We start from the raw sequence: 25,250 nt of genomic DNA on the forward strand, positions 1-25,250 counted from the left end.
TTAATTCACAGCAAGAGATTTTTAGGCTCATACAAGAAAAAAACTTCGTAAGACAGCTACGATGACATAAGACACCCTACAAAACCTCTTTTCTCAGCAAGCATCAGCACTGCAAATTGGCACAAAGCATCACTGAGGACAGCAGCTCATGCTGACCAAGGCCCAGCTCATGAGAACACAGACATGGGGGGACACTGACAGGGTAACAAACTGCATGGGAGTGAAACAAAGCTTTTTTGGGTTTGTTGGGTTTTGGAGGGGTTTTTTGTTCATATTTTAAATTCATTAAATGACAAAATTTTGAGGTAACATTAACATTTGGACAATGCTGTCAAGAACACAGTGTTGTCCTATGTAGGGCCAGGAGTTGGACTCAGTGATCCTTGTGGGTCCCTTCCAACTCAGGATGTTCTATAATTAGTGCAGTCATTCCACTTGCTGCAGTGACATCATGCTCTGTCATGCTCCTGCCCACAACCATCAGGAAGACCTGGCAGCAGCTATGCAAGAACCATCCCATCCATCAGATCAGCAGTGCAAAACACAGGTTAAGGGGGAAGTGAGAACTACTGTATTTTCAAAGCACACCTCATTCCCATACATCCAGGAAGCTCCCTAGCACTCCCCACACTGAGCAACATGCCAAAGGCAAATATTTTGGCCATAACTTGCAGTTATATTTTGCCTATTAGGAGCCAGGCCTATGCTAGTGTTGATGTTTTCCAAAAAAAGCGTAAGATGGTAAACATGTAAAGCAAAAGCCATTAGAGAACTAATGGCAGTTGGAAGCATCCTTCAAGTGAGGTAATTTTACACTGCCCTGTGCCTTGATTTTGATGTAGAAGGAGGCATATGGGCAATTACCAGTCAGCTCACTGATTATCAAAATTTTGTAAACTCATACAGCTAATGTGGTGCTCTAAAGAATTATTTCAGCAACAGTGAACGGGCAAAAGGCGTAGAGAGAAGTAAGATGGATGGCATCGTTTGCACTTACTTGAGAAATCACAGGATGCACAGAGAGAGGCTTATTGATTTTCTTATGATCATTCAACACAGTTCAAGGGGAAATCAGCAATGTCAACACACTATTTGGCTGGGAAAAATGAAGTTGTTTTCAATATCAGCTGCTTGCAAATTTAGTTGTTCTTAAGACTACAATAAAGCTTACAGGCCCTCTTCTGAAAAGCCATTTAATTTTAAGAAAATGTGCAATTGCTATGTTTGAAAACCATTAACAAGATGAAGATCAGACCTTTTCATTTGTGTTAACTATATGAAATTCTGCCACTCTGTCCTGCAATTCCTCAACTTAGCTGGGTGAGTCCCATTGAAGAAAACAGGAACGGAAGGAAACAAAGAAAACATTACTTTCCCAAAGGCTTTTGACTTTTTCTCAGGTGCTGTTGAACAGTTGGCTTGCAACACTTATTTTGTGGAAAGGGGCCTTTGGATGTAGTTAGCTATGTTAGAGTCAAGAAAGTTGCACATTTCAAAATCAGTTTGATTCATTACCATCCACTGCCAATAAACCGGTTCCAGTTGCTTCCACTCCAGAAAGGCTTCTAGTTGCATGGTTTCAGACTCCAGAAGCTGTAATAGCTAGAGGAAAGGAGACAAAGCAAAGGAAATAAGGTAACATTGGTGACTCGAGAACTGAATGAAATGTGTGTTTGGTCTCAAGTACAGAATGAGTGGCACATGGGACAGCACTGGGTTGCTTTACAAGGACATTGTCAAACCAGCTGTGGAAACATGTGAAACACTTTTCTCAGCATCACTGATTTATCCCCTCAGCCCAAATGCACAAATTTCATGAGCTTCCATATCGTTTTGAGGGGTCAAAGAGACCATAGTTCTGATATATAATTAGGTGCATGACCACCTTCAAATCTGCTATGTTTCTTGACTACCAAAATAAGCTGTGTTTATCCAAAAGTACTTTTATCCCATCTATCCCTTCGCTCTGAAACAGAACTAAGAATGTGATAAACTGTTTGATGTGCTGCATGAGGAATCCCTACCTTTACCTGAGAGCAACTTGAGAGACATTACCTACATTCCAGGTACATGAATTATTATTTTTTTCATGAATACATACATAACACATATGTATGCACACACATATATGGAGGAGACATTCCAAGACTAAATATTTATATATCAGTAAAACAAAAGTTCTTGGAAAGAATGATAAGATGAACATATTAGGCATAAATCAAAGCTTATCGGATTTAACAATTTTGTTAATGGATGTATATTTGAAATGAACAATTTTAGCACCAATCTGACACCAAAGACAACTTTTTAAGATGAAACACACACACATAATTATGGCCTAAAAGAGAATGATAAGGACCACATCAGTACTAGTTAAATATACCTTATACAGATAACTATCTTCTGCTAGCTTTGTTGAGTTTACTACATCACCTAATTTAAGTAATTGCAAAGCATGAGTTGACTTTGCAATTTTATTCTGCAGATATAACTTGTAGATAAAAGAACCAAAGAAAGGAATGCACTTTGCAACAGTGACTGCTGGAAATTATAAGCTGTTTGCTCTATAACACTGTTGCATCCAAAATACGATTATTACACATTCCTTTGCACAACTGACACTTGGCATTACACTTAATGGCTGCTAGTTTCAAGCTCAGCTGGGACATGAAAGGTGGAAGAATGGATTTCTATCTCCTTTTTTTCTTTTCTACTTTTTTTTCATGGGTATATCTACAGCACAAATGGTTTACATTATGGGATCTGATGCTGGCAATAAAAAACCCGACAAAAAGTTGATTAAATATTCAGGCAACAGCTAAGTTACTTGATTTTAAAGTAGCTTTGTAATGTGGTCACAAGCTGTGTGTGACTGCAGCATGAACATGTCTTATTACAGCTAAAGAGGGCTGAAGGTTGGAATGGGAGTCTTTCATTTTGAGCCTTCAAAAAAATAATCTTAGTAAAAACATAGTCATCCTCTTTATTCTCAGTAGAGAAGCTCCTGAATGTTGTAAGTGCCATATGCCACTGCCACTTGCTTTCATACTACAACTGAAACTTCACCAAGCCTGTAAAGGATCTGTTGGAGTTAACTGACCTTAACAATAATCAAAGCTTTCTGAGCAGTCCCCTAATCTCAAACCCTTCAGGATCTTTTGCATTTGGGAGGGGTTTGTTGCCCTTTTTTTTCTTTTTTTTTAACTGCTCTATTAGTTATACAAAACTTGAACAGCTCATTTGAAAGTATCCATCTGACTCACCTACTTACAGCATCCTCACCTTTCACCCTCAGAAATATCAGGCCAGCAACTGTGTCCTAAATTGTTTCAGCCATAAATCAGTAATGGGATGACTACACGGCTCATCCTAGGACAGTTTCCAGCCTAGATGGAAAACACCCTGGCAGCCTCAGGCAAGCCTGCAATAGCCAGCATTTGAGTTTCTACCCCCAGGGACTCTGAGGCACTCTTCCTGAATGATAATATCCTCTGCCATCCTTTATATGGGCCTTGCAAGACACTTTGATGTTATTGCAACACAGAGAATAAAGCAGAACACAATAAAAACTAATGTACTACAAATATCCTTGAGATACTTTAGCAAAAATCATAAAAACAAATAAACGTTCAAGGCTAGGAAGGGACATATGTCTGCATGCCTTGAATTTGGTCACAAGGACAGTCTCCACATGACCCAGAGGTGACAGACTTTCACTCAGACTTACCTGCACTCAGGAATGAACATCTCTATCAGGCAGCTTCCTTCCCCCATCCCCATCCTTTACTCAGGCTTCTCACAAGCACTTCTTGTTCTTTAACCAAGCTATGCTTTCTGTGACTTTGAGGTCAATGGCGTACATTTTCTTAGGTCACTCACTGGAAGTCACACCAGAGCTGGTATTTCAGTTGCATTTGCAATTGTGGAAACCAAGGCCCAGTTGTACCTCTGCATTTTCACCCAATACAGTACCTTTTCTTGTTTATTTAGTATCAACAAGAGTTCACACATATGCAGTAAGCAGATTCACTTCTACTACTACATAAATCCCTCAAAATGTAAAAAAAAATAATTTCATAAGCTATACCTAAAGCTGGCTGCTCATTTTTAGTGACCTAAGGACCCAGATATGCCTGCTAACGAAATTTAAAGACTGAAGTCTGTAGAAATGCATTAATTTTGTCTCATGAATAAAGTTAGGCAGCAAATCAAGAAATGTGTGTCACATGGGTATCTAAGTGATGCTTAAGGATAACGTTTGAAAATTGTCCTTCCTTCTATACAAAATTAAGACAGCAAAATCCATTTCCTTCATTCTTCTGGAGGAAGCTATTGCTCTAAAATATTTACACTGAGAGAAAAAGTAACGACACATTCAAATTGCTAATCTCTGTGGAGAAGCAAATTCATAATGAATGCCGAGAGCAAACACTTTGCAGTAACGACTTCTTTAAACCATTGTAAAGAAACCATCCCTGGTGCAAGCAACAGCTTTGCTATAGAGGGTAAACTGTGCTCAACTGAGCTGCTTCAGAGCAGGCTGCCAGGAAACCTCAGAGTGATGCAGAAGAATGCCAGCTTTGTAAAGAACACGCCTCGCTTCCTCTGGCATGTGGCTGGGATCTCCAAAGCCAAACATCCAGCAGCTAACACAGATCACAGGCCTCAGGAAGCTCTGGGAACTTCGGCTGCAAAAGTCCAAGCTGACAAGAGCTTCTAGGAGGTTTTGGATACTTCCCTGGAGATGGTCAAAAGCCATCTGGACACAAACCTGATGTGCTCCAGGGGACCCTCCTTGAGCAAAGGTTGGACCAGATCCCCTCCAACCCCATCCAGTCCGTGGTACTCAACACAGAGGTCAAAGTTGAAACTTCTTCGGTATCCACAAATCTAATGCATATGCCATTTAAACATATGTGTAATTACTTTTGCTGTTGAGATATTAATCTCTTTCATATTATTTACTAGCATATTAAAAAATTCATTGATGCCTGTAGACTGTTACAGAAATCAATATTTCATAATTTGCAGCATAATGCACCCTTTTCACAGGCTTAGTTCCAGAGAGCTCCCCACAACAAGTACTTAATCTCCAATGCCCACAGATCATAATTCAACTACCATATCTACTGGCAAAAGTATTTTTAATCAAAAATTGCTCTGCCTAAATGTTCAGAAAATCATTTTATTGTTAGACAGAAAAAAATGGTCTTACAGCAATAAATTATGTTTCTTGGCTCTGAGACAAACTACTGCTGATTCATCACCTATTCACATGTCTGTAGATAGAAAACTTGCACTGGACTCCTGAGCCCTGCAAACCTCACTCCAAAGGCCAGCATCTCTGGAGTATTACTCAAGGTTTGAGACAGGGTTGATTTAGTATGAAGGCTTATAGGGGGAAAACATCAAGACTATTAACTAACTTTATTTGTTTAATAGGAAATGGCTTTATGAGATGTGAATTTTGGTAGTCTGAATTCTTGTTCTGAACATCTAACAACCACAGGAGAGAAGATAAGCGGAGAAGCTTATTCCAAAAAATGCAGAGAAAGGGGTAAACATTCATGAGAGTTACACAGTTTACATTATCAGAAGTAAACCACAAAACTGGGATTAAGGATTTAGAGACTTAACCAAGCATCAGATGAAACAAACAAATTCAACACACCTTCACCTCCATCCATACAAAACTCCCTTACCGAAAAAATCACTTAAACCTTGACAAGTAAGAGCCTCTCAGCAGGCAGGCTATTAGGTGGATTACATTTAGTTTAAAATGTCACACACTGCCCAAATTGCTCTTCAGCAGGGCAAAGTTTTGAGATCACAAAAAAAAAAAAACAAAAAAACCCACAAAAAACCCCAAAACAAACAAACAAAAAAAACCACAAAAACAAAAAACAGAGAAGATCTCAGTATCACAAACATCTTAGGCTGGGACAGAAAAACAACACTGTAGGTGGACACACTCTAGTGCTCCAAGATTCAGTTCCACATTGTGATTTTTTCCAGAAGCAAAGCTGCTTTAAGACATTTCCATATAACCCTTGAAGGCTAAAGCAAGAATAAACAGGCCTGAAAACTAAAACGTCACGCTGGAGTAGTGTGAAATACTAGCAGCTGAAGAGCAAAAAACAACAGAACAATACGCAGCCTCGGGCCACAAGGCAAATAAAGATCTACTCAAGTCATCCCTCTGCCTGTGAAAGCTGAGGGCCAAGACAGAGGAGAAGCACTGCAGCCCAACCATCATGAGGCAGGTGGCTCTGAAAGGCTCCTGGAAGGCAGAAGTGGATGAGAACTTCTCCCTGCACCAGCTATGGACCCCATGGGGACCTTGTCTGCCACCCTAGCAGGGAGTGGGAAAAGCCCTCTGTGGCTCCAGGAGCAGGTATTTCTGTGTGTGCCGAGCATCACCTCTTTTGGAATCGCAACAGTATTTTTTTTTTGTGGTGCAAGACTGTAAGGGAAAGCAGGACTTGGATCTTCTGCAATACATAAAATACAAAACACAGTGGGCTTTGGGTGGAGTAGTGTAATGCCAGATGCCAGGATATATGCAAAAACTCCAACGCCTAAACCAAAGTATGCGACTTTTGCACTTCCCAACACCAGCTTTATGCCAACTTCAATTGAGCCATCTCAGTCTTTGGTTGCTGAGAGCAGGAAAGCAAACCACTAGTTAAAGACTTAAGTGACAAAGATCACCATTATAAAACATAATTGCTATTTGTGGTGGGATTCAGAAAACAGATGTTTAAAATGCAACTGAAGGAAAATGGAATTTAAAACAAACAAAACGAGGCATTTGGCAGATAAAAGTTGTACTACAGCTTTCACATTGACAGGCAATGAACTGGGATGCACTAATGGCATTCATTTGCAACGGAACAGGTCAATGAATGGACCGCTTGGCATTTTCCCTATGGAAATGGAACATTATAGCAGGGAAAAAACATTAGGAAAAAGAAGGCTGAAGTGCAAGTTTTTACTTCAACAGCCAAGATCAAGATATAGGATAATGAACACATTTTCTCCCCTTAAGGTACAACTGATTTTGGGGGCCTAACCTGGCATTACTGAAGAGCCAAATTTTCAAGCAGTATGAAGTACCTTTAGCTCAGTTAAAGCACATCCAGTAGATACCAAAAATCACAATTGACTTTAGAGAAATCTCAGCCAAAGGATTTCAAAGAAAAGCATCAAATTGTATCACAGTACTGCCTGACAGCTGTTATTATTCTACTGCCAACCAGAAGCCCTGTGTAGCTGGTGTCAGAAAGACCATTATTCTTCTGCTTTTATTCAGACTGTTCCTCTACACAGAACAAAGCATTATCCATACTTAGTTTTTCCTTCCCCCCCGCCCCCCCTATTTACTTGCCCATTTCCCTATATTTTTAGCAGACCACATAGAAACACGCACAGGAATCAACAAGAACAAGCAATTTCTAATTTGCTTCTTAAACTGTTCTGAATTCAGCATTGATGCTACACTCCCAAACAGTTCCAATATCCTGGATTCTGTGTGTTTCCACACGGGATGTTACTATAGCAAGAAGAAGTGCCAGTTATAGGAGGAGCATTTCCATATGTACATGTGCTGTATCTTTTCTGTGCATGTGTTCCATGTGTGCCCTGACACCAAGTTCCTGACAGCTCTCTCACAGATAAACGTTAAATAAAATTTAACTCTCACCCAAAGACAGAAAACAAAACAAAGAAGAAAGTCTCCCACCCTGGGAGACCCAACAGCACACAGAATCATCACAGATGTTCATGTTAGTTAATTAATTTAGAGATTTATTCAATATGTGGATTAGTCTAAGCTTGCCAACTTGATATGAATAGTGTCTCCCAACCTAGCTCTCCTTTGACAAGCCATCATAGACTGTCGTGTATGCAGGTATTTTCACACATTTAAAATATGCACTATTGACTAAAGAAAGTATTAATTTAAAATCTGCTACAGTCTTCTCATGTCAGTTCATTTCTCTTGCTAGTCTCTTTCACAGTCCTTTAAATTAAATAACAAACATTTAAAAAGAACCACAAAACCTCTTGCAAAGCATGAGTAACAGCTGATTTTATAACTCAATTTCCTCGGCTATTTAAAAAACAAAAAATACCTGCCAGTAGAGCTGAGTTAACATTATGAGCCAATTGCACACAAAGTTTAATTTTACAAGGCTATAAAAAAAGCTCTACCACTCTCCTCCCAATCGGAGACCTGCACTCTTGCCTCCAGAAAAAGGGTTCAGTTCAGTTTAGCTTTCCAGCAAACAGTTCAGTTGTGGCCAAAGCCATTGCAATGTATGAATTTAACTGTAGTCTCCTTTAACTAGCACGAGGCTGGAGAATGCAGTGGTCTTGTCTTTCTTGACTTTCTGGATGGGTTAAATGATGCAGAGGTGGATGGAGGACAACACGAGGCCCCAGTGAGGGATGACAAGGTCATCATAGCTCTGGGGCACTTCAGGATCAGACTTCATCCATAGCTGTATTTTGGCACAAGAGAAGAGTGACAAGCCTGAGGTCCCTTTTCTGTTAGAAGCTGATAACTGATTTCTCTTTTGGATGGAAACAACAACAGTACAGACTCCACAAGCAAAGATGCTCTGCACTCTCTAGTGGTTACTGTGAGCTTCAAGGCACAATTCAAGAGATGAGTTAAGAGTTTTAAAGCTCCTTACCTAAACGTTTTTTCCCCATATTTAATTTGTTCCTTCAGGGTCCAATATCCCAGTTAAAATCAACTTGGCTGGACCACTGAGACCACTTCAGACTCCATTAGCAAAAGACTGTCAGCAAGTGAGCCACTCTCACTCCCAAGTCTCCTACCATGGAAAGTGAAGAGGCAGCGTGACCAGGGTATTTTGATATAAATGTGGATACAAGACACACCTCTCACCTCACCTCAGCCTCAGCTGATAAGTGGGAATTTCATCATTCAGCTTACAGACAACCAGATATGATGCCAGTACAACCTTTTCTGTAGCACTATATGGGACCCCAGAGTCTGCCTGGCCTCCCTGTGCTGGCCCAAAGCATCACTGAGCCAGGGCAGCTTGCTCCCACCACTGGGCTTTGCTGGCACTTCCACCAAAAAAACAAAAATTAAAAATCTAATGCCAACTGATGACAAAGCACCTCAGCCTTGTCTCTCCATCTTATTAATTCCAGCTGCATTGTCTCTGGTGGAATTATATTATACTGTGTCACTGTCATTGTCACTGTCACAGCATTCAAATTACGTTAAGTACAGCATAAAACAAGCAAAAGCACAAAAGCAGCAGCAAAGCTCAGTACCATTCTATCAGTTCTGCCACTGGCAATCACAACCAAGTGTTTGTATCAGTGCAGTATGTATCTATCGTGTCTCAGAGATACCCTTCTTTCTTATGGCATAGGAGACTAAGATATTGCTGCAATGTAGTCCAAGAATTTATGGAGTCCGTGACAAACCACTGCATCATTTTTCAAGGTCCAAGAACTCTATAAGCTTGGTCAGTAAAATGTACTAAGTAATAACTCATCACCAAAAAAATGGTGACGGCAACTACAGCACTGCAGCTCTATTAAATCCTTCTTTTTTTTGGTATGGATAAGTTTAGCTGAAAGCAATATTAGTGACAAATTGCAGCCTGGGGAAATTTTCAGATCAAGGTAATAATGCTATGAGGTAGAATGATTTGCTTCAGCGTTGCTATATAATGCTTCCAGTTCTTCCAACTGGACACTAATTGCAGCCAGAGGCCACCTTGCTTAAAAAAATATCTGAAGAAATATTTTAACACTAAACATGTCTGGAGTTATAAAAAAAAAAATAAAATTAGAGCACCCTTCCTTCAGAAGAGGCACTGGGAAAATGAAATTGGGCAGCAAGTTCAACAGCTAAATGATTCATGGCTGGTGACAAGCTAGAGCCTGTCAGTGAAGAAGCTGGTCTCATGCTAAGGGTCTCACTGACAGCTGCTGGGCAGAACCACGTGGGTGGGAAGGGACCTCTGGAGGTCTCTAATCCAATCCTCTGCTGAAAGCAATGTGCTCAGGGCTCTGCCCAGCGAGTCCTGAACATCATCAATGCAGGTGCCACCCCTTCTCCAGGATCTGGTTCCTGAGTTTGAACACCTTCACGGTAATTTCTTCCTGTTCCATCTGGCCAGAATTTCTTGTGTTCCAACTTGTGTCTGTTGTCTCTTCTGTCCATGTGCACTTCTAAGAAGGGCCTGGCCCATGCTCCAGCTCTGACCACCTCAGTGGCCTTCCTGGACTTGCTCCTGTGTGCCACCATCCTTGTGCTGGGGAGCCCAAATGAGACACTCAGCAATCAGTCTCATGAGCACTGGAAAGAGGGACAGGATCCCCCCCTTTCCCCCATGTGGGGTGTTTTTCAAAGTTGCTTATTAAGCAGACAGCTCCCAGCAAGGGATTTATTCCACCCCTGGAACAGTTGGTGCCTTTGCACCAGCCTTAGATCAGCTTCCTGAGGCTCCTCTCACTCATTTCTCCAGCCCATCTTGGACCCCCTGAGCAAATATTCACTGCAATGCCCAATTTGGTACTGCCAGCACACTTGCTGGTGGTGTGCTCCATCCCATCATTCAAACCAAGAGTAATATGTTGAACAGTCCTGGACCAAGAGCTGATCCCAGAGGGACGCCACGAACAACCAGGCACCAATTTGAGCTCAGTGTCCCAAGCATTTTTCCACTCATGTTCCCACTCACTAATCCTGCCCATCTCTAACGAAGCTGGCTAAAAGGATATAAAGATTTTCCTTCAGTGACACATAAACACAGACACATTCTCTGTCCTTACCTGCCATTCAAAGCTCTTTAATTACCTGTCTCTGCCTCCTTCTGGGATGGGATGCTCCACATTGCTTTGAAAGAGAACCAGCAGTATGATCCGAGGGGACTGCAGAGGTGGGAAGTGCCTGTCCCATAGCAGGCAGAACTGAACCAGCTGGTAACAGCTGGCATCAGAGGAACAGAAACCATCTGATGCCACAGGCAGTTGTGGGGAAGGAGAATTGTTTTGATCATATTCATCTTTTGAAATTTAAAGCAGTTTAGCTCCTGCAGAGGCTTCTTTCTTTCTTTCTACGGCATGAGGGAGAGTAACTCTATACACTTCTGACCTCTTGAACCTCCCTGAATTAACTCTCCCACGGGTATCTTTTCTCCTGTCATCAAGCCCAAACTTCCCATCAGCATCTGTTTCTCAGCTCTTGGATAGTTCTTGTCTGTCTCTCAGACAGGATCTGGAAGCCAAGCCCCACTGCTTCCGGAAGGATATTAAAACCTTCAGCACCACAACAACAGGAATGATCAGGGAAGTTAGCAAGGGAATTCCTCACCCAAGGCAACTGGTCCACTGCCTGCCCCAAGAGGAGACCACACAAAGCATTCAAAGGCAAGTCATTTGTGTTTTAACTATTTTTCAAAGTTTTTCCTTCTGAAATTGACTTGAATCTGCCTTAGAAACTCCAATATACATTATCTTGCACACTTTCACTGCTCTTGCTTCTACAGTGCACAGCTGATAAGAGCCTTTCACTTTCTTAACAAGGATCAGGAACTCAGCTACAAATAGACACTGTCTAAAAGCAGCTCTGAAGCCATTTGACCTCTGTAATTCTTCCTGATTTTACACAGATGACAAGGGTTGAATCTGTTCTGCCTCATTTTTGCAAACGAGTACCTGATCCACTGTTTCCAACAGGCTTTAATAACTACTACAGCAAGCCATGTTTTACGTGGTAAATGTCAGCAAATGAACTGAAAACCAATTGCCTACAGTATTTCCGGAGGAAAATGACATGGCAGCCTACCTGCTCCTTCTTGTAGAGTGACTCATTAAAAAAAGGCAGGAATAACATTCTTTGTTCCTGCCACGCAGCACGGGGTGGGCAGCACATGCTGTCACTGACAGCTTCTTTGCTTTCTTAGCACTTATTCTTGCCTTGCAATGACATGTGGGAAAGAAAAATTATATCTGAATCGCCCAGAGCTTTTTGATTTCCATTTTAAATTGTCTTCTCAGTAGCCCCTCTCCTCCTCTACAGGAAGTGCATAACGACCACTAATCACCTCATTTGTAAGACAGCATCCACTGTTGCTCCTGTCAGTGTAAGGAGGGGTTCCCATGTACACAGCCAGAGGAAACAAAATACAACAGCTTTTCCCAATAACCTTCAAGGTACCAAGTTTCAAACCAAACCAACAGAGCCCTCTCCCAGAAAAACAATAACAAGTAATGAGTATTCTGGATTTTAAAGCTAACCTAAGCAGTGCCACTAAGAGAACCAAAACGGTTTTATTGTGCTGAACATTCCCAGGAAAATGTGTGTTTCCTAGCACAGCTCATCCTCCCTGGAGGCTCTGAACCCTACCCATCCCAGGGCAGCAACTTCACTGTGCACAGCATGAGAGCAGCCACTCTACTCCTGATGTTACACCACCAAAACACCAAACTAGAGATATCTAAAGAGAAAGAATAAACCCTTCAACCAACATAACTCATGGAGGTTTAAGGCCAGTTCTTGCTCCATCATTCAGATTACAGATACCAGGGCACCAAGGGGAAAGCAGTAGTCCAGGACAAGGCAGGACTCTCTGACATGGTGAGAAAGTCAGCTCAGACCAGCCAAGGATCACCAACACACTCCTGACCCTGCTCATCATACAGCAGGACAGAGGTTGTATTTCATTTTAGCCTGCAAGTGACCTTCACACTAAACCCACCCTCACAACCTCCAATTCTTATTTGAACCACCACCATCAAAAATCGAATGCTCTGAATCATTCAGCTCCCTCAACCTTTCTTGTGTGAGCCTCCAGGCCTGCTGCATTTAGGGGCTGGAGCCCCATATATAATGCAATACGTTATTAGATCTGCTTTCCCCTGCAATATTAATGTCAGTGCCCATGCCATTTCTCACCAACCTGACTACCATGCATGTAAAATGTCTACAGTAACTGTGGCTGGAAGAACAACGCAAAGCATTAAGTCACTTAACAAGGGGGAAGAAAGCATTGCCTTTGACTGGCAGTGTTGTTCAGAGCACATGGCAGTAAGCATGCTTTACACCTCTAATGCACAACCCAGCAGGAAAAATGATAAAGTTGGAAACTGAAGTATTCAAACTTAATAAGTGCCAGAATTCAAGCTGCCTAAACACCACTAATTTGTCCATCCCATGGGTATAAGGTCTAGAATTACGCAACCAAAGTATTTCCCTTCATAATCTGTCACACCAAGGGCACAGATTGGCTGATGCTCACTCCACATGCTATTCCTTTTCCTTTTAAATGGCATGTTATTGTTTGCTCTTCACAGGGAAGCCATAGACTTATTTGTCACACATCATTCAAATCCCATTCTGAAGGCAGAATTTTTATCTTTCAGATAAACAAGTTATCTTTCCTAATGACCCATGTGAGACGAGATGATAGCATTATTGTCATTTTGCAACTGGAAAATGAAAAAAAGGAGAAGTAAGTAAAATGCTCCCATTCCTTTTCTGATGTTGCCACTGAGACTTCCAAGACATGATTTTCAGGAAATTTAAAAATTACTATAAAGCACTTCATGGCTACGTCCACCCAGCACAACTCCACAACCTGCAGATGGCTTTAGGCAGTTTTCCTACCGTGGAAAAGTTTAAGTAACTTCCCCTGGGGAATTTGAGAATCCTAAGACACAGAAGCATGGCAGCTCTCTAGGACAAAGCCCTGCTGCTTGAGCTATTACAGCTTCCCTCCTCTTCCAGTGATTCTCCCACTCTCACTTCTATTTCTTCACCTTCATCAACCACTTTCTTCACCACAGCTGTGACTCACAAGTAAGGCACTCTGCTCTCTGAATGATACAATGGCCCATGTTCCCTATGTTCTTCAATCAATTATGTTAGAATGGTTTAGTAAAAGCAAGTTCAAAACAGGAGAGGAAAACCTGAATACTTTAAAAGGGCAAAGCATTTTCTATTTTTATTCAAAGTGCTGTGGTGAGCATAATTATGCAAATTCAAAAAACTTGTCATAATTGACCTTTTCAAAACATGTGTGTCCATGGGCCTAACATACAATTTACTGGCAATCCCTGAAATGTATTAAAGGTCAGCAGTTTTGGAACTTCATCTCATTTCATCATTAAAGAACTTATTTAATATGCAGCCATCAGCAATCATCAATGAAAAACAACCTTGCTTTAAAACAGGTAAAGGTTTAGATGCATTGGGCTAGGAAAACTTGGTACCTTTAAAAAGTTCTGTAAAAGGAAAAGAAAAAAATTGTTCTTGCTACATAAACTATCAGCTTACTTGGTGTTCTGAAAATTCAACAAGGCCAAAATCCAAGGATTTTGGATGTTGAAGTCCTGGAAGCATATCTGGTAAATGATGAGGAGTCACTACAAATTCAAACTAAGTTAATTCTGACAGTGTGTAGAGTAAGCCTAAAATCTCATTGTGTTTAAATTCTTCAGAGCTTGGCTGTTTCTTCTGCGCTATTGCTCCTAGAATGGTGTCACAGACCTTTGTGCTCCTTTGGGGGAGATTATTCTCCACCTTTACAATCTCATTAGCAGCAACACAGTCTCTCCCCACCTTGAGAACTTGTTCACACTACAATCCTTCTGTGAAGAGCTCACACAGACTCTGGTGTAACACCGAGTAAAATGAATCTCCGTGAAGATTTCTGTGGCATCAGGACTGGCCAAGGAGGGATTTTGTACAGAAAATGCACAAAAATTAAACCAAAACAGGAAAATCCCGTGTTTTCACAAACATTCACAAGCCTCAGTGCCAGTTATTCTTATGCTGTATTATTTTTTATGCAGGATCCACCTGAAAAAATTCAAGTTTCTTTTTTCTTTCAAAAACTGAAACTGAACGACAAAACACAAAGCTGCCCTTAATTAGAACAGTAGTTACAAAATAGTAGTTACAAAATACTGATCCTGTTCCATGATGAAAATGACAGAACTATGGCTTTTACTAAGGGATTGAAAAATAAACGTACAAAAAGCTAAGGGCCAGATCAAACAGAATTAGTTGCCAGAGCATCGCAGAAGATTTCGAATCTATGACGATTTATGCCAAGGAAGGCAGTTTGTCCTTGAAGCTCAAGGACATTTTTTCATTAAAGAACAAATATTTTTTCTGGAATTTACATGCAGTACAAGCCTTTGCTTCCTGAATTAACCTTCTACACAGCAGCATCACTGACCATAGGATGAAGGTAATTTTTTTCCATTGGTATCTACACTCTGAGAAATATGTTCTTCAACTGTTTTTTGTACAACAGATGGAAGGACATCATAAAGTATCAGATGGCTCCCTAACAGGCTCTTTGAGATTCAAATAAGGTTACATTATTCACCCCACCATATAAGACCACAACAGGGTTGATTACAGAAATACTACTGCAGGTCTGTGCCAAATCAATAATGTGACACGGTGTCAAGCTTATCAGAGGGTTTTAACTGTTTATTTTCATTTAGCGCCTGCCTGCAGCGTGTGTCACCACCAGGAACATTCCATGAAGTCCCAAACCATCAGCACAAGGACACCAAATATAGTCTGGGACACAGCATCTGGAACTATCCTGCCATAGTCACTCCAACTTCATCCAAGAGGGTCAGCAACTTAGGATCCATGTCTGGAGATAATGGAATACCACAGTACTTATTCAGTAGCCAACCAAATAACTTATGTTAGCTAACAGACCTCCCCTTTGCAGAGCTGCCCTCACACACAATCCAGGAGGTGGTGCTGTCCCTCAGATACTCTGAATACACCGGTTGCTCTTTCTTTGTAACATGTTTATGCAGATAAAAAGGCTTCACTGGATCAGGGGGACTTTAAGGAAGTGCACAAGCCCACGTGTGCATGCACATGACAACAGCTGAAGACTCAAATTTCATGCAAAGTAACTAGTAAATGCACATTCAACACTTTTAAAAATTCCGAGTTTTATCAGTTCCTAATGATCCCAATCTGTATGCACTTGTTCTGAAAGGCACAGAAGCTCTTTAGTGCTTTGCATGAATTCAAACCATTGGCTGTAACTCACAGAGAATAAACCTGTTGTATCACCCATCTGTAACAGCCATCTGGGACAGATGTTTTAAATGGAAACTGCCACAAGATTTAGGGTTCGCAATCAACCGATCATACATCTTGATAATTTACCCCCTGAATGACCCAGTAAGAAATTATGGATCCCACCTGACAGAAGGAAGCAATACAGACACTTTACATTGGCTTCCTTCCCTGACACATGAACGGTACAGAAAGAGGATCAGTGCTACGGCTGTACCATCCTATCCCATCCTCCCCAATCCCTGCTGCTTGGAGAGCTAAAGCTCACCTGAATTTTTTATGGGCGTGGAATTGATGATTCATTATGTATGCAAAGTCAGGCTTATTTGCTCCTATTTATTTGCGACCAAGGACCTTAGTTTCTTAAGTCAAATAAGTCACCCTTAAAACATGTTAACAATCAACAAGCATAAATATTTTCCATATATTTCTGAAACAAAATTATTAGCTATTCACATCCAAGTTCTGTCAGTTCCATTGCATGTCCATCTGGCAGACAGTTGCATTATTTATTTGCTGTCACACTCAGTAAATTGATTTACTGGCATTTAAAGGTATCATCTTTACTCATTACAATTTCAATGATCACTTCAGCACTGCCAGCATTGTACCAATGACCCGAGTTTCAACATTTAATCTCTACTTAGATTGAATTCCACATACAAAACAGTACATGAAGAGACAGAAGACACTGAAGGACTAGGCTGTTCTCAAAGTTCATTGATCTCTATATGGTAACAATTTGATGAGAAAGTTAATTTAGGGACTCAAATGCAACATACATTTTTCAAGCTCAAGGTAAACTTCAGAAATGATGACACTGCAATGAAGAATTAAGGTAAATAGGCTCGATAGACAAGAATGGGACTATATTAGGCTCACAAAAATTAAAAGCTACCCACGTGGTCACACATCACAAGCATTGTCCTTACAGCCACAGGATGAATGAGACCATATCCTCAGAGACAATCCTTACTGTCCAGCAAAGTTTGGGGCAGATGCTGCTTACCCTCAGCCACATCCTCTTCATGCTCTCCCAAGTGTGCTTCCAAATTATTTTAGCTGCAGTGCCAGAGACCAGAACTCCATTTCTACCCTGAGATATTCCAGGTTGGCAAATACCAGCAGCCCCCCAGCTGTACCCCAGTTTATCAGGGGTAAAAAACTGATCAGCTTGGAAAATGCCTCAAAACACAAGACCTTTAAGATGCTCTGGACTATTTTCTAGGACACTCTTAAGTGATAAGTGCAAGAAATTTTCAAGAAAATACACAATGACCACCCAGGCTCCCTGTACGTGCCCCCAGTTTGCTCACTCTAACACAGCCTGGCAAGCAAACAGCTCCACAACCATCACCACTGACTGAGGGGCTTCTGCAGAGAAGGGGACCACCAGCTTGCAGCAAGACTCTGCAAGCCAGAGGGGCTCAAAAACAAATGACAGCATCTCAGGAAGGAAAGGACATACGTGCAGAGGTCAAGAGCTAACATGAACACGCACATCGTACTTCAACTGGAAACTGAACTCCAGCTGAAATAACACCACCTCCCCCTACACTGACCTGACCTGCACTGACCTGCAACTCCCAGCCACACACACATATATATATAACCACAGCCAAGCCAAACCACAGGAAAAGTTGGAATTTTGATCATGCCCCACTGGAGAAAAACGTAATTAAAACCATTAGGTTTGGAAAACTTCCAGCTCCATGAATCTGACAAAGACATTTATGATGATAGAAGAATAATAATGTCCAGTAAAATCCCTGTACGTAAAAGCACTAAAAGAGTTTTATAGTCAGAAATCCAAGGGAAGAACATTTTATACAAATTAATGTGCAACTTCGATAGAAAAGGAGCAGTATGACTCTTCCATTTCATAAACTGAAGCTTAACTTCACAGCTCTCTATATCCTGTGACACTTCTCCTGTCAGACTAAACATCTCTTGTTTTGCTGCAAGTGAGAGCAACATATCCCACAGGATATTTTTGACGAAAATTAACTCGAGGCTTCGATAAAAAGAGCACAAAGTCCTTTCTGTGATAACTAATTTCTGACGCTTCGATCCACTTTGCATTGCTATGCTTTAGAGGATGCCTGAGATGAGAAGGAATTCGTAACACCATCCACCAAGAGAGGTGCATTACAGTAAGGCATATTGACATGCTTGCTCTTTTTATCGATCCATGCAGCAGGTTCTTACTTGAAGTAACATTAAGAGAAATATCATGTTACTTGAAAAGAAAAAAAACTATTTCACAGTTTTTGGAAAAAAACATTTGGCAGAGTGCTGCCATCTGCACCAATATTTGAAAACCAAGCTATTCAAATATGCATAATTTACTTAATCCTAACAAGATATTTGAAAATTAGAGGCCTTTTATTACATTTTCCAAAGCAGCATCACTTTGCATATTGAATATTAGATCCATCTGGAAAAGTGACACTTGAAACAATGATGCCTTTTCAAGTCCATGCCACCTTGTTATATCAGGCTCTTCATACATACTGAACATATGACTTCTGGAAGCTGCTTTTGAGTAATAAGGGTAAGGGGAGACAAAAACTACAAAGATTGCTCATGTGGTGACCATAAAAATGGTGAGGCTCTCGAAAACATGAATACTGAAGTGCTGCGATGATTTCCTGCAATTTCGCCTGTTTATTTTAGAATCAGGCACACGAGAGCAGCTTAGAGGACACCTCCTTTCTTGAATAGGTTTGAGAGCTTCAAGAGGTTAAGAATGTCACAGCTGATTAGAATGACAAACAATTCCAATTTTGGATCAGTCCAAGCAGTAAGCAACATAAGAAAAGAATTTCCAACACGCATGCACTGGAGCTGGAACCTGTTTGGGATTGCACCTGTCAGAGCCCAGAAACTGGAGATAAGAGACTGGGGCCACTTATAGTTTATTTAAAGAAAACTTCTTCTGCCACCCTGCCTCTGTGCCTCTCAGTCTTCACCCGCTTTTGTTTCATGTATTTGCTGTTTAAGCCTGGGAAAGGTGAACTGAAGACTCCACTCATTTTAACCAAGCAATATAGCTGCCAACTAAACCTACTTGACTACACCACTTTACCTAACCACAATGCTTACAATACAGAAGGATTCTTTCTGTTTAATCTTGAGCCCCACCCTGAACAGTGCACCTGGAGCAGACATCCAGGAAAGGGGGCAGAGTGCAAGAAAAAAACTCCTGGAATGATTAATTAACAGAGCAGTCAAAACCAGTTAGGCTTCGGAGGAGCACTGTTATGCTTTACTGAAACAGGTCAGTGCCATAATCAAGGCAAGGCTTTGGGAAAAAGGTAGTTGCAAAGTCCTTCTACACAGCCAGTGTGTTTCTAATAGCAGCCTGTCATACCTTTGCTAAGATCTGGAAAACTACAAAGTATAGACTACAGAGCAATGTGCTGCTGTGTGTTCCAAGCTGCTGAGCAAACCGTAGCAGAGGGACCGCAAAGCAGAAGGGAAAAAAGAAATCTCAAGTTGACTTTGAGCCATTTGCTCTAGGAAAACAATAATTCTCCTGGAAAATGTTCTAAACAGATGAATTTTAACAAGAGGCTGGATGTGAACTGTTCATCCAAGAAATGCTCAGTAATGAAAGATTAACGTGCACTTTAGGGGGTTTGAACATAACACTATCCTCCCACCTTCTAAGCGACTGTTCTGAACTTCTTTGTGCACAATATTTACAATGCCCACTTTTGTTCTTATGCTAGCAGCAGAAAGAATACCTTCTTTGAGCAAACAGACCTGGACCAACTGCAGAAATTTGCCAAATATTGATTTTGTTAGGGATGAGCTTAAAATTTCCACCTTGCTTCAGTTTCACACAGAATGAATTTTTACAAACTGATTTTTAAAACAAATGTATTATACCGTATTAAAAGAAGTGAATTATACTACTTTAAACAATAAACTGAAACATCTATTATAATTGAGTAATTGAGAACAGTAGAAATCTACACTTAAGGGTACAAAAGTACACTAGAAAAATGACGTTGTCCTAAGAGGTTCTGTCTGAACACATTAAGGAAACACTTTACTGTAAGGATGACTGAGCACGGAGCAGGTCACTCAGGGAAGCTATGGAGTCTCCAGCCTCGGAGATATTCAAAAGCCATCTGGACGTGGCCTAATACCTTTGAGTTTATGTCCTATCAAACCAGATTTGGTGAATGCAAGATCTAAGTGAGGAAACTGACAGTTCAATATGTAAGCCCCTTACTTCTGTTGGAAACCAAGTTAAAAAAATGTTATAAGGAGTGCAGTCTTCTCCTGAACAATGTCTGTGTAAAGCATACCAAGCATCCAAGAATTACAGAAGCATTACCTGCTTGCACTTCTCTGGTTGTCTTACAAGATCTGTTTCTGTGACAGAAAAATGTCCAAGGACCTGGTCCACATGGGAGCCACTGGTGAACAAATGGATCTGAAATAGATGGATTTAAAAGATATCTGTCAGTGAAAGGACCAGATCATAAGCAACATCATTAGCTACCATCTAACAGTTGGCATGGATTGGAATGGTATGTGAACCAGTGGTTACAAGCCCATCCCCATGGATATGTACAAATGTAACTGCTACCATCAGTACAACAGACCTTTTTAAAACAGTGAGGATGGAAAGGTTGAACATGCACCACAGTTATCTCACAAAACAGTCCATCTGGTAGTGTTACCACATGCAGGAATTGCGAGTGCTGCTGCCACAGTAAACTGAAAGATTTCTCTTTTCATCCTGTCTTAAAGTCTTTTTCCTTACAGTACACATGCTCTTGTGCATAGCATGAAAGGAGAAACCATTTACACAAGATAGCAGAAGTCTTAACAGAGCTTTAGGATACCCTCAAAGTAATTTTTTATTTCTTCCTTTAAAGTAGAAAATGCTATGTAGTTACAGTAAGTTTCTCTTCTGCTGCTAGATACTTGGCTTTTTCTTACCAAGACCTTGTCCCAGCTGCACTGGTGCTGGTATCATCAATTACTTGATGAAGAAGCTTCCCAAGTTAGTCAAGGGAACAATAAAAACCAATTCCTCCTATTCAGAGCTGATCCCTTTGTTACTGTAATAACTGCAGCTGCCAAACAAGATAGCAGTGCACATTTGTCAGACAATCACTCATATTTCATTAATATTTCTGCCAGAAGACAGAGAATATTTCCTGCTTTTCTTTCTTTATTCTAATATGAACTTTATCATACACTTGGGTATTGATGACTATTTTAAAGTTGACAGGCACTGGGTAATTATCAACCCTTCCCTGAAACTTCAGAATATTTTAGCATTCCTTTCCCAAAACTCACTTCTGGTGGCAACCATCTGTCACATGTGCAGAGCTATGCGAGTTTAAAAATAAAAGAGCACCTCCCCACACAGTGTTCTTCCTTTCTTCTTGCCACTCCTCTCCCTGCTGCATTCTTGTGCAACCGGTTGGCAAACCTTTGGGCTCCTAGCACCAGCAATGAATTTCAGCCCCTTTTCAAATGTATGTGGCAGCAGCATCACTGGCTAAAGCCCAAAACAAATACACTGAAGCTGTAACAACAGAGTAATAAGGTGTTCCCCTGAGACAGGACTAGATGGATACTGGAATAATCCAGTATTTGTATTTTTGCTATCTGTTACTGATAATCACAACATACTGAAGATAAAACAACGTTTAAAGAGGGAAACTGCAGCAAGGTAAATGCAGCAGGTGAAAGGGTGAGAGATAGAGCACAGACAGCTGTTGCTTTATGGCGCTGGAATACACCAAGGTGGAGGCAGAAATCGGACTCTGATTTAACCTCACACTAACCTTGGCATGAGAGCACAGGCACAGCCCCCCACTTAGCACCACTTCTGGGGAGTTTCCAGTACCAATTCCTAAATGCCCGTGAGCTTAGACAAGCTGCTCTCCCTGCAGGGTGTCTAAATCCACCTAAGAGAAGATGAAAAGGGGGCTTGTTCATAGTTCACACACATTTGCATGAGAGGGAAAATATTCTACTGCATCAAAGGATGTGCTTTTGAGATCTAATGGTAAATTCAGTTTAGGAAAAAAAAGCAACGATTTTCAAACCGAATAGACAAGAAATATATAAATAACCACTGTAGTAATTTACTGAGGAACGTGGTAGAGTCTTCATGTCAAGATACAGATACATCTAACAATTGCAGTTTAGCTCACTCAAGAATTACTGACAATGAGGTAATTACCCAGCACCAGTCTCTGCCCTCTATTATTCAGAGATCAAGACTTTGTCCTTGTCCCTTTAACTCATACCACATCATCAGATATATAGATGTGACCAATCCAATCCACTGCACTACATCTTATTTTATATTGTTTATCTTAAGAGAAGGCACGAGAAATCACCCCATTCAGAGGTGGTGGCTCTGTGCTGCTCTGCATTCTTACTCACAAAATAGAACTCTTTCTCTTACAGTTTCCAATCACATTATAACCCTCTGTGTTGCTTTACCATGATCTGATAATTCCAGTTATGTTGAACTCTTCTTCTATTATCAAGAATTCCATTTAATATCATTTTACTCTTACTAACTTATATGCACAACCAGATATTCACCTACTTAAAAAAAAATTATTCTCTGAACCTGATTTAACCCTCCATTATTTCAGGATGGAAGATAGCTAAAAATACCCCCAGGAAATCCATATCATTTGCACAAACTCACCTGTTACACTCCTTCTTTTCACGTGCTGATCATGGAACAGTGCATTTAACAGATCACCCAAAAAATTCCAGTTTGAAACTACAGAGTCCCTACCTGGTTTTTCTGAAACTATGCAAGGCTTCTCATTCACATTTTTTAAGGCAAAGTCATAACTCAAAGACTAAATAACAACAGCTGCTCTCTCCCGTGAACTCAAGAGGGATCAAAAACTGAGCAGACAGATATTCCTCTGGCACTTGGCAGAAAGAGGGAGAAACAGAATAGAAGAACCAAGAGGCTTGCCTTCACAGGGTAATTGATCCTTCACGTTTCCTTATATTTGAAGGCATATCAGGTAAATATGTACCACTGAGAATTTCGAGGGAATTATAATGGCATTACTACATTATACTTTCAAAGCGAGCCAACCTGCCCGTGATGAGAAGCCATTATAATGTTACTCAACAGCTCATACCCTCAGGCTGCAAAATTCCTCAGCAGCAGAGAGGTTAAGATTTCCCCGAGGAAGTCTTCCTAGTACAGCAGGACATGTGTGCGTTTGTAGGCTTCAACATGCCTTCTGGGAGCTGAAATCACTGGAAAGCAGCTCATCAGAAGAACTAGCAGAGAGGAACAGCCAGTCAGACCACCTAACAAGCAATTCACGGCACATAACCAGCTGCAGCTCCAGGAAGGTTTTCCCCTTCAGCAACCTGCTCTAGGTACTACGGAACTTCGTACCATCAGCCTTAAGTGGCACAGGCAGGATGGGGTAGATGGAAAGATGCCCCAGTGATATCCATACTGAAAAACAGAGTGGAAGAGCAGTCATCTTCTGGATAAGCACATATTTTCCAACTGTGGTGGTTTTTTTCTCAGAAAGCCCCAAGTAGAGAATATGGTATTTTAGAGCCCGTGTGAGTCACAGAGTGAAATATGTGTGTCACCACTAGCTGGCAAGAATTATAGCTCATGATCAGCAGTAAATAAGGCTGTTCCACAGATAAGATACATAACCTGTTAAGTTATTAAACAGAGCAAGTAAAAGCCATAATTATCATTTTGTAGAGAAAGCCCTCTGTAATTCTGTCAGCATAATTAAAAAACATAACACTCTTTAGCCTTTACCATACTGTGTTTATGATTTATTAGAGAAAAGGAGCAGCTCATATAGAGGTCATACTGGGTCAGCTCGGCCTTCCAACACATAGAATAGTTTAAAAGTTCTGAAATTAATGCACCAGTAGAAGCAATTTCTCCAGAAAGAGTCAAGAAATATCAATTACTGTTTATGCAGCTGTTAAAACTGCACAAGTATGTTATATTTTGTGTTATTGTAAATTTTAACATTAATGTGGCACTGTAGTGACGTCCCTTCCAAAGTCACTTTTACCTTCCAATTCTCCTGCTTTTAACTCAGACTAAAATATAAATCAGGGCACTGCACTTTATTACAGCACCGAACAGAACTCCCACAGTTGCACAGATGTATTTGAGCACACATAATACCATTGTGGGATCACAGAGGGAGGGAGCTGGGCTCTGTTCTACCCTCCTTTGTTTACATCCATGGTGGCAGCCTCTCTACACACTACAAAACACAGCCTGACCACGAGAGTCATCACCAGCACCACTACTGCTTTCAGTTTAGTCCAGTGATGACTGTTGGAGAAGGCAGTAATGGAAGCTTTAGGAAACTGAATGAACAGACAAACAATCTCCCTCCTACTTATTCTTCCAGATTCTGGAAATCATGGTCCAGGGACCTGACACCTGTCTCTTAGACCTGTCTGACTGTAGCTGTCCTAACTTTGGAAGACATTTGTCCTTCAGAGATAAAAAATAAGTCTATTTCAAAGTACAGCCTCCCACAGGAGGGTCATCATCTCCTCATCTCCCCTGTCAACAACTTCAGCATGTTGCCCATCAGAACATCTCTTCATTATTTCGGTGTCTGATCTGGACTGTTGAGAGTATCTCTGCTAATACTTGAGGTCTTAGGTTTGACCTGCTCTTAATTCTTCCTTGGGCTCATTAACTGCAAGCTGAGGCATTGGAGCTGCCTAATGACTTGTTACTGTCAAGTACTACATAAATCAGAGAGCTGATGATGAGTTATGGAGGTATTTGCCTCACCTACTATAAAAATCAACATATCTTACATAGAAGTAACTTATCGGGGAGAAGATGCCAATCATTTCACTTGAGTCTCACCTCTCCCAATAACATCACAGTCTGTAATCACAATGCAAAAGCCAAGGACTGCGCCTGCACTTACAGTGAATTGTTATCTTTTGTTCCCAGATCAGGGAAGCACATCCACAGTGGTCAATGAGAAGCAAAAGGTTATTTTAGATGCTGCACACACAGCACCTGATCTTTCCCCTGGTGCTGTCAATCAGACATCTTCCCTAGCAATCAGTTCATGGAAAGAACAAAATGTAACCTCGTTATAGTTTTCAG

The 25,250-nt window shown here is 40.9% G+C and overlaps 1 protein-coding gene across 1 annotated transcript in view; it reads right to left on the minus strand.

Moving 5' to 3' along the window:
• TEDC1 (tubulin epsilon and delta complex 1) overlaps positions 1-25,250 on the minus strand; it is a 72,246-nt gene that overhangs the window by 23,728 nt on the left and 23,268 nt on the right. The window contains exons 5-6 of the mRNA XM_050307112.1: positions 20,460-20,558; positions 1,516-1,602 (exon numbers count right to left, since the gene is read on the minus strand). Coding sequence (XP_050163069.1) covers positions 1,516-1,602; positions 20,460-20,558 — 186 coding nt within the window. The remainder of the gene's footprint in view (positions 1-1,515; positions 1,603-20,459; positions 20,559-25,250) is intronic.

Source organism: Myiozetetes cayanensis, unplaced genomic scaffold, assembly GCF_022539395.1.
Source record: "Myiozetetes cayanensis isolate MyiCay16 unplaced genomic scaffold, myiCay2020 scf12, whole genome shotgun sequence".
NCBI lineage: Eukaryota > Metazoa > Chordata > Aves > Passeriformes > Tyrannidae > Myiozetetes > Myiozetetes cayanensis.